At 39.2% G+C, this 11,190-nt stretch overlaps 1 protein-coding gene across 1 annotated transcript in view; it reads left to right on the top strand.

Annotated features, from left to right (window-relative positions):
- Nucleotides 1–11,190, top strand: part of FSHR (follicle stimulating hormone receptor) — a 215,129-nt gene that overhangs the window by 140,628 nt on the left and 63,311 nt on the right. Inside the window, exons 3-4 of the mRNA XM_006159008.1 lie at nucleotides 7,793–7,867; nucleotides 10,861–10,935. Coding sequence (XP_006159070.1) covers nucleotides 7,793–7,867; nucleotides 10,861–10,935 — 150 coding nt within the window. The remainder of the gene's footprint in view (nucleotides 1–7,792; nucleotides 7,868–10,860; nucleotides 10,936–11,190) is intronic.

Raw genomic sequence — 11,190 nt, 5'->3', positions numbered from 1 at the left:
CATAAAAAATAACAAGACCCTGGCATTTGATAGAAAGTGGTCAGATATGGAGGATCTATTGCTGAGTGAAGTAAGCCAGGCTATGAAAGAAAGATATTGTATGTATCCACTCAATATATACCGACTATCCACACTCTATGGTAGAGAGCAAAAAATTGGAGGACATAAAAGCAGTGAAGGTACTTAACGAGAATAGGACAGTGTGGAATGGGGGAGGTGAAGAGAAGAGGATAGAGAAAGATAGCAAGAGAACAATAGAGAGGCAGGACATTAGTGAAAAACAGATATGGCTTATTACCTGTTGATGATGACATGTATAGTATTCTCAACTGGATTGGTCTAAGAAGTATTTCATGATGGGTAAAGTCTTTTTACAAGCAAAATGAAAAATAGTGAATGACTGTTTTTAAAAAATAATTAGAATAATAATAATAATGATTGGGAAAAACATAAAAAAGATATTGAATGATGAAGCGGGGAGATTAATGTCTCTGTATTGACTGGCATGCATGGCATTCCCTTTTGAAAAAGCAATGTAATACACTGTAAAGTTATAAATCTATTCAATTATATCTTAAATAATATATTGAAAATAAAAGAGAAAGAAAGAAAGAAAGAAAGAAAGAAAGAAAGAAAGAAAGAAGGAAAGAAAGAAAGAAATGAACTGGAGTTTAGGGTAATGCCATAGCCTAGTTTAAGAATATAAATGATTCGTAGATGTGTCAAGGGAATACTTGTATTTCTCTATTTAAAGCTTAAAGAGACATTCCTAGGACCTTTACTAGCACAGGTTTCCCCAATACAGTTGGTGACTAACCCAGTATCTCCCTGGCTGCAGATGAATTCAGTCCTAAACCATGAAGAGAAGAGGCAGGCACAATAATATTTGAGTTTACCATGTGACAAGTTTACAATGTGACATACCTTCAGCTTTTACATACATCATCTTCTGGCAACCTTGCAAGAAAGTTACTGTTTCTAATTTACAGACAAAGAATTGAAGATCCTCAGAGAGACTCTGAGTTGTCAACAGTTACAAAACTAGTAAGAATAAAAGAAGGATTCAAACTAAGATCTCTACTTCATTATAAAGTCCCTGAATCTAACTTTAAGAGAATTCTAAATGAGGATAGAAGGGGGTTTTTGGACAACTTTAAGAACTGTTCTGAAATGCATTTTCATCTGCCCTCTTCTGTATTTACTTAAACTATTGGCTCATCAGGAAAGTCATGATGCATTTTTTGCATAGGAAAATATGTCATGACTTTTCTGACTATCCAATGTATAGCACATTTCCATAATTGAGGCAGTACACATGGTAGAAATACAGAAAACCACATATTTCATATATGTATATGTACACAACCACACATTTTACATAAATATATTTTATATGTATATATACTCACATATTATATGTACAATATATGAATTACATATGTAGTTACAATAATAAGTATATAACATAATTATATGGTATATAACATTTCCATAATTGAGGCAGTACACATGGTAGAAATACAGAAAACCACATATTTCATATATGTATATGTACACAACCACACATTTTACATAAATATATTTTATATGTATATATACTCACATATTATATGTACAATATATGAATTACATATGTAGTTACAATAATAAGTATATAACATAATTATATGTATAAACCATATGTAAACATACATAGCACATAGACTATACATATAATTAAAATCATATGTGTATGTACTGCATTTCAAAATAAAAAGTTATATATAACTTATATACTGCATATATAATCCATATATTATACATATATAAAATATTACATATAAATGTGTCTCATTATATTATAACACAATATGCCAGAAATCCATTTAATTTTTATAGTAATTCAAATGTAGCCCATCAATAAAGATAACGCCCAGTTAGGAAAGCCTTTATTTACTACTTGACTCACTGAGTTAGATATGATTACTAAAACCCAGGACCCAGTTTATTCTTCTCTAGATTCCCAGCATCAATCTCAGTGACTAAAACATAGAAGTTGCAGGACCAGCAGATGGCATAACGGTTACTGGACTCCTACATAGTCAACTGCAGTTCAAGTACCTGACCTAACAGCTTAAAACTCACGCTGGGTGCATGTGGTGTGTACCTAAAATCCAGAGAGGAGAATGAAGGAGAAGAGATTGTGGCATGGCCATCCACCCTGGGGGGGGGGGGGTTATTGCTCACTTTCTGTCTATCTCTCTCTCTGTCTCTCTAGCAAGCACATGCACCCTACACCAAAAATCTCTTTAAAAAAATAAAATAAAGAAGAAGCTTCTTGATCCAAATTTGTTAAACATTCATTGAATTAGCTCTACTCTTTTAAAGATTCACTCCAAAATTTCTGCTGAACAAGAAGCTTCCTTCCTGTGCAAACACACAATTTGATTTGCAAATACTCTGTTTACTGCAAGAATACAGCTTTATTGTACCAAAGCAAAGGTGGAAAATCTTTCATAATTTTTCAAAGGTAATTCATTCATCCAGCATACACTTGGCTGGGAGCGGGAATTCTAAAATAAAAGGTAATGTCACTGCACTCCAGGAGTTCTTTGCCTAGTGAGGGAGACAAACCAGAATGCAAACCCAATACAATATGTGAGAGGCAATGATAGAGATGTGGGAATTCTAGACCACAGGGGACTCAGGGAAGGAACACGGCCAACTAAATCTAGTCCACAGTTATTAAAAACAAAAGAAAGAAATTTAATTCAGTGACTATCACAAATATTGTAATGCAATTGAGTCCTCTAATGTACCCAGTCAGTAAGGTATATATTAGATATTGGAGGAAAATACTCTGTATCTGTAAAGAGAAAGGCAGGCAAGAAGAGAAAATATGGAGAAGATCCAGTTGGAGAATAGCTCAGAAAGAATATCAGAAAGAAAGCAGAGAAGTTTCTGTATTTGATTTCCTATTATATCTTCATGTCATAGAAATGCTAGCAAGACTTCTAAACATTGGTCATAGCTCTTTAGTTCTTTATCCTATAAACATACAGCAACTCTGCAGGTTTAAACCAGTTCAGCATCTGGTAAATGAAAATCAGCCATGGTGGTGAACACATTAATATCACTTTAAGATAAGCTGGACCTGGCTGAATTCTAAATGCTCACTTGCTTCCTAATGCCTTCCTGGAAGACCAGAAAATATCCCACCCTAGTCTTCCATCAAATATACTTGTACATGAGTGATACTTCATTGACCAGAAGAATGCAATCTTTCTCTAAAGGAGGAGGATTTGATAGTGGCTCTGAAACCTACTACAGAGATTATACACTGAAAAAAAAAAACAGTTTTTCATGTAAATGTATTTCTCCTTCCTTTAGACAGACATGGAATCTCATGAATAGAAGGGACTTAAAATTCATCTTCTCTAATCTCCAACCAAATGTCTTATGAACCCCTAAAGTCATCAGTCCTCCCCTGCTTTCTCTGATGCAGGTGTTTTGTTAATTTAAGTACCTCATTCAGTAACCAGAGAATAGCTAGAGACGGCTGGGACCCAGAGGAGTAGGGATAAAAGCATCTAGATGCCATTAGTACAGCAGAGCAAATATATGGTAAAAATCCCTGAGACAAAAGGCTAAGTCACAGACAGGCTTGGGCTTGCTGTCATTTGCTGGACTTGGCCATGTCACCTACAGAAAAGGAGGTGAAAGAATACCCTAAACTTCATCTCCTGCAGTTTAGCAGATGCCATCCATCGGCCTGAAGACTTCTTTTTTTTCATCTACCCATCCACCCATTCATCCACTTACTAATCTTTTGTTAGCACTTACTACATACCAACTCACCACTAGATGCTGAACATTCAAAGACAGAGGAATACATTACCATAGAGAAAACCAAAGTCTGGTTGAGAATTACATAATGACTGATGGGGGGTGGAGGGGTGGGGGGGGAGCAATGACAAAACATTGTAATAATTAGTTTAACTAAGAAAAACATCATTTGAAAACCACCTAGAGGATAGGAAAACTTCAATAATGGTAAAGAAAAGCTTTTTTTCCCCCTTAATGTTTTTGCCATTAGGAATGTGTGCTTGGGGGAAGATACAAAGAGAGAAAAAGTAAGAAATCACCCCTAGGTGAAATGTCCATGCTGCATCTCTTCTCCTCCATCCTCCTCTCAGGATTTTGGACAGGGCATGCACACACACACGCCCAGCATGATTCTCAAGCCTCTGGGTCTGGCACCCAAACTGCGGTGGGCCATATAGGAGTCCAGAGCCTTAACCATCTTGCCATCTGCTGGCCCCAGGTAAAGGCTTTTCAGAAGAGACAGTTTTTTGGTTTTTGGTTTTTGTTTTTAATCAAATACTTTAGTTTTTTTTAAATCAAGTACTTTACTCCAGTTGAGCAGATGTAGTCGAACTCTTCTGTCAAGCTTTTGATAACCACCCTTATATCTGTAGAGAAGAAAAGTCTGGTAAGGTGGCATTACTATACCCCAGGAAACCTTGCAATCCAAAGCAAGTTCTTGAGGCTGGCACCAGCATCTGAGCTATTAGAGATGCAGAACCTCAGGCCTGGCTCAAGACTTTCTCAGTGTAATCCTGCATTTTAACAACATCCTCAGGTGATTCCTGTATGTGTGTTAACATTTGAAAACTGCTGTCCTACAAAATGAGTGAAGTTTCATCTCTGAATTAAGCCTTCTACAGGGTTTCTGTGCTTGAGGATGAAAGCCTGTTGCACCATTCTGGAAGGACTTGGTAAATCATCTCATCCACCCCTTCATTTTGCAATGAGGAATCTAAGGTCCAGAGAGGTGCCAAAATGGTCTGAGAGGCATGGCGTGTGGAAGAAAGTATGTGAGTTCTGCTGTCAGCCAGAGTTTTGCAGATAGGCAGGGTCACTGATGAATGTGGAGGCAAAATACCATCCTCACAGGTATATTAAAAGGATTGGAGAGAATGTATGCAAAATGGTTAGTGAATAGTAGACACCAAGAAATGATAACAGAACAACTAGAGATAGGACTGGGTTAACTAGAACAAGATCTCTACATTTCTTTTTTTTTCTTTAAAGAATTACTTTATTTATTCATTTTAATTTGACCAGAGATGGACAGTGGGAAGGGGAGTGAGAAACCACGGTTGGTCATGTGGGAGTCCGTCACTCTTAATCACCACACCGCCTGCTGGCCCCAAATTTCTTTTTCTCTTTAAAAATATTTATTTATTTATTTGGATTTTTGCTAAAGGGCATGTGCATTTGTAAGAGAGAAACAGAATGACAGGAGGAGAGTGAGAAAGCACCTATATGGGAGATTATCACTCCACAATCCCTTCATTTTTCCTCTTGGGACTTTGGGAAGGCATGCATATATGTCTGGCATGTTTCTCAAGCTTCTGGGCCTAGGATTCGAACTGTACATCAGTCATGTGGGATTCAGCTTCCATAATCACCACACTATCAGCTAGCCTGATCTCTGAACTCTTAGTGAAGTATTTTTCCACTGTTTTGCACTGTTCACATTCCCCCAACTCTCAGTGGCCAAAGCCACCCCTCTACCCAACACTAACATCAACTCTTATCTTTGAAATGGAACTATAAATTTTGAACTACTTTCTGAGATAATTAATTTAGAAGAGTTCCTTGACCTGGTTGTTTTAATAATTTCTAGCTCTTTTTCATACACACAAATTCAGATAAAGTAATTCTCAATACCCGATTCAGGTATGGAGAAATGTCTACCTTCTGGGTATTATCAGGCTGAGTGAGGTATTACCGGAAGTGTTGCTATTAATGAACCTGCAACTTACTTTTGAAAGAAATGGCCTCGTTTGCATTTAAAACCCTTCTCTGATATCTATTGAGTTGTTGGAAAAGTTATGACACACTTTTACATAGAAAACAGAAAAATACTTCATGACTTTTCCTGCACCCAAAGAGTACGTTTCTCCAGGCCTTATTCTCCATCCTGCAACTCTTTCTTTTTTTTTTTTTCCATTGAGAATACACTGTATATTGGCTCAATCAAGCACATCAACATATGTGTTATTGTCAACAAATCATTTTCCATTTCTTGTTTTCTGTATATTTTGCCATTTTTCCCATCCTTGATTCCCTATCTCAACTCCTTTAACTGTTCAAATAAACACCTCCTTTTTCCATGTCTTCCATCCCTTTCCCCCTCATTTTCATCCTGTACCTTCTAAAACTCCCTCCACATGCAGGGCAGATAGTAAAATAAATGGCCAATAACCAACATGTTCTGTAAGAGAAAAAAGAAAGAAACATACACAATCATACCACCCTTAACCATGTCCACTGTAAAAACTGTGAAGACTTAAATTGATCAAATGAATCCTGAAAGATGCTATTATAGAATAAGAGGAGCTTTTCTCTCACAAGATGTCTCCTGATGCATGCGGGCTTATGAGAAATGGCCCTGCCACAAGTGGGTGACAAGTCTCAGATGTCACCAGCCTCCCTCACTGAGATGTCTGCTGCTCACAAGCATGTTTTCCCTTCCCCCACCAAAGCCTCTCCCTTCCCTGCACTTCAGGCCTTCCTTCCCCTTCCTCAAGAGACTTTATAGAACTCTTTAGCTAAATCCCAAGCCAGCAGATAGCGCTTCTGCCTCAGCCAATTTGAATGCATGCTGCCGGTGAGATTTCCTGAGACACTCTCAGCTGCAACATTAAAACTGCATGAGAGTCTTCCTCAGGAGACCTAAGAATAGCACGTTTCTTCTGTGAGCCACTTTATAAACATTAACTGATTAAGTCGTCCTTTCTCCTCATGAGCCCTAGGCTTATACATAGTGGACTTCATCCTCCACTGCCCTCAAATTACTCCAGGAGAACAAAGCTGGGACTTGAAGGATCTTTTCTGGGTATTTTAGGCCACAACATCATTAATGCCAAAGACCTTGCAATAATAGCCCCCACTTGGGTGATGGCATGGAGAGGGAGGGGTTTGAATCTATGTTTTGTTTTCACCTAAGTTTATTTATTTCTTCCATGAGAGAAAGAGATGGGGAAAGAAAGAAAAATACTCCCAACAGGGAGGCCAGGCTAAAATCTAACCCCAGCCCCAGCCAGCCAGGAACACTGGAACCCAGGACTTTCTCATTTGGCCCCAGACTTACTCACTGTGCCACCTCAACTGGCCTCCATGTTTATTTTAAAGGAAACGGAATTAAGGTTCTCATCTCCTAAGGCCAGAGCAGCAGAGAGAAGAACCTAATTTCATGGCCTAGGGTAGGGTGACTGAATTTTATCCCCCAGGTCAAATCCAGCCTGCCACCTGCTTTTATAAAGTTTTATTGGAACACAGGCTCTTCATTTATGTGCTATCCATGGCTGCTTTGCACTACAGTATCAGCTGAGTAGTTGTAACAGAGACCAGGTGGAATGCAAAGCCAAAAAAGGTTTACTGTTTGGCCCTGTTGAAAAACTCTGCTGACCTCTTGTCTAGGGAGCTTAATGTTGGGTCTCACCCTCTACAGTCATTCCCTAAAAACTTTAAACCATCTCTTTCTCTCCCTGCCTTAATTTATAATCTGTAGACTAAATAATCTCTAAACTGAACCATTGCCTTGGGTTTATTCTTCCATTGCTCTGTAAGTATTAGCAGCTAATACATTAGTTTTATGTCATCACCATAGCCTACTTCTATGATGCAGGAGAGGAATTCCATTTGTCTCATGAATACTGCTAGGCCAAGGCTCTATGCTGAGCTCTAAAAATGTTGATGGAATGTAACTGAACTGACTTCAATTATATTTCTTTCTCCACAGAGAGATATCTCAGAATGATGTCTTAGAAGTGATAGAGGCGGGAGTGTTCTCCAACCTTCCCAAGTTACATGAAATGTAAGCAAGAAACCTTGGAGGTTGGGGGTACTCATGGATATTCTTGGAAACAGCCTTAAAGTTTTATTTCTGGGCGGTATTGGTTCTGCTCTGTTCTCAGACTCCTAGATTCATTAGAAGATGTCACAGTCCCCAGCCTAAAAGAAACTATCATGTGTCTCTTCCTGGTGATCTGGGAACCAACCAAAGCCTAGTCTCATCTTGTTCCCACTCTCAAATTTTTTTTGCACCATAGGCCAAGAACTTTGCCATTTGCTATAAGGACTTCTATCTCCTTCTCCCATTCAAAGTTATTCCATAGTCACAGTCCACAGTCCACAGTAAGTCCCATATGACGTATGAAAGCTGAATAGTACTAGTCTGAATTCGGCCATATACTCACCATCAAACATTTGCCAATATACAGAACCATCTGAGACTTAGTTCTCATCTGAAAAACTGAAATAATAAAATTATTATACTGCAGGAACCAGCAGTTCATGTAATGTCTATGTCACTGGACTCCCATATAGTTGACCACAGTTCAAGTCCAGGACCTGGTGGCTTAAACTCACACCAGATGCATATGTTTGTGTGCCCAAGATCCTGAAAGGAGAACGGAGGAGAAGGGATTGTGGTGTGGCCATACCCCCTGGGGGGCGATTTCTTGCTTTCTGTCTCTCTGTCTCTCTCTGTCTTTCTGACGAGTGCACGTGCCCTATAGCAAAAACCTCTCAAAAAAATAAATAATTATGTACTGCAAGAGATTACTATGACAAATAAGGAGATAATAAATGCTAATTGGATCTAGCATATCAAATGACATGGAGTAAGCCGGGCGTGGTGGCGCCCGCCCTATGGCAAAAACCTATGGAGGCTGGAGGATTGCGGCATCGAGTCCATCTCACTCTCTCTCTCTGTCTCTCTCGGCGAGTGCGCAATTTAAAAAAAAAATGACATGGAGTAAGTATATGATAGTAATCTTTGGATCCCCTATACTCCAACCATATTCACTTTCTCTTGTTGATGTTCCAGTTTTCACATACATGTCAGTGCTCACATAGATCTGCTTCTGTTTCCTAACAATCCATAGTTACAATAAATTAATTCATAGAATCACAGAATATCAAGGTCAGAAGAGACTTTAGGGACTGGTCAAAATTTTCCAAAGTACATTCTACGTGTCACTAAGAACTCAAGAAATTCTTAGGTGTTCAACACAAAAGAAAGAAGAATATTCTCTGGTGAACTAAAATTAGGAAACATTGGGCAAATGAAGTTAGGCGGGTTTGCTGACTATAGGAAAACTCCTCAGAGCTATCAAATGCTAATATATGTGTGGAATCGCCAAGAAGGATATTGTATTGCTTCTTAATTAGTATCACTAAAAATGTTTCCTTTGTGCAACATTATTAATATCTCACAAAATCCCATGGGATACATTTAGGAATGCCAGTGAACAACTTCCCAATTGTATAGATGATAAAGAAAAGGAACAGAGAACTTTTGAGACTTATCTAAAGTTACCCAGTCAAATCCATAATATAATATAAGGATTGGAACATAAAAGTCTCTTGACTCTTATCTATTTTTTTAAGTAAGGATTTTTTTCAATCATATAATAATTTGCTAAGTATTGGTACAGGATGAATCCAAAATGTATGTGTTTGTGTGTGTAACACATTAAGGGATTTGTTTGGGAACGACAGTCTATCCACTTCGGCAGACTTCCTCCTCCCTTTCCCTTTTTTCCACCCACTCTGCCTCCTACCCTTATTCTTCCTCTTTGTCATTAAGCCTCTGTAACTGATGCTTTTCCTCCCTCTCCCCACCAACCACATGCTCCTTTCTTCCTTCTGTCTCTGCTAGACCTTTTCTTACCTTACGTGGGAAAAGAGACCTGTCAAGGGTCTCAGAACCCACAGGGAGTATCAGAGAAATGAATCAAAGAGCAGCCAGGTCTCTTGGCATGGGCTGGCTGGCATCCTTCGATACAGTTCAGTGGGCGGTGAAGCTAATGGGACAGCTCTTTCATCTCTTCCTTGCATGGGGAGGTGCTCACCCTCATGCAGCACTGACTACTTAAAATGATTAATTGCCTGGTACTTGGATCTGAGCAGCTATAAGTTACTGCAACATAAAAGCTAAAGAAACAGGGAGGAAGTAATTAACAGAGAGCATCTCCACAAATACACATTGATCCGGCAAGATGAGGAAGGGCAAGCTCTCTGTGTTGGAATCCAAATGTGACTATGCTCACCTCCAGAGTATTGAGCAGGGCATAGCATAGGCCACACAGGGCAGAAGTCATCACCTCCCATGAGCTGTGAGGAAGCATCCTCAGGGACTCCAAAATCGCTGACCCTGTTCTCAGTACAGTCTACTGGAATTTCATAGAGCAAACCAAAGAGATGTTGATTGCTTTCCTTACAAACTTTATTTTTCTCTGCTATTTCACTGTGCTCTCCCTTTGCCCTCTTGTCCTTTTTCCTTTCCTCTCATCTTCTTTTCACCATCTTTTGTTTTCTGTTCCTTTTCTCTTATCTAGACCAGGGAAAAGCTCATTTCTCCATGTTAGTCTCACTGCTACTCTTTTACCCGCCTCAGACCTGGGAGATTGTCACTGGTTTCCTACTCTCTTACCTTCCTCAGACCTAAAAGATTCTTACTGGTTGAAGACCCAGCTTGCTTTAGTGTAAGAATATAGTATAAAATACACATAACATACAAAATATGTGATAACTGACTGCATTATCGGTAAGCAGTTAAGTTTCGGGGGAGACAAAAGTTATGTGTGGATTTTCAACTGTAGGGCATCAGTGCCCAAACCCTGAGTTGTTCAAAGATCAACTGCATTTAGTTTGCACATTTAGTATAAGAAAAGGTAGTTCATACTTTCTCAGTATTTACCGAAATGATAGCTGGGTGGATGGGTGGGTGAGTGAGTGACTGGATAAATAATAACAGCATCCTTTACAGTTGAAATCACATGTATGTCCTTTTCTCTTTTACAGTAGAATTGAAAAGGCCAATAATCTGCTGTATATCAACCCTGAAGCCTTCCAGAACCTTCCCAACCTTCGATATCTGTAAGATCTCGTGTGTGCTGGCACCCTCTCTATGACCAAATTGTGTGTTTCTGACTTATGAAATTTTAGTAAAATGGGAACCAGCAGTTAGCATAATAGCTATGTCGCTGGACTCCCACATAGTTGACCGCAGTTTGCGTCCCGGACCCGGTGGCTTCAAACTCACACCGGGTGCGTGTGCGTGCGTGCCCAAGATCCCAAGAGGAGAATGGAGGAGAAGGGATTGTGGCGTGACCATCCTCCCTGGGGGGGGGG

This window comes from Tupaia chinensis, unplaced genomic scaffold (assembly GCF_000334495.1).
Source record: "Tupaia chinensis unplaced genomic scaffold, TupChi_1.0 Scaffold000622_1, whole genome shotgun sequence".
NCBI lineage: Eukaryota > Metazoa > Chordata > Mammalia > Scandentia > Tupaiidae > Tupaia > Tupaia belangeri.
This window is presented reverse-complemented; position numbering and strand designations above follow the sequence as displayed.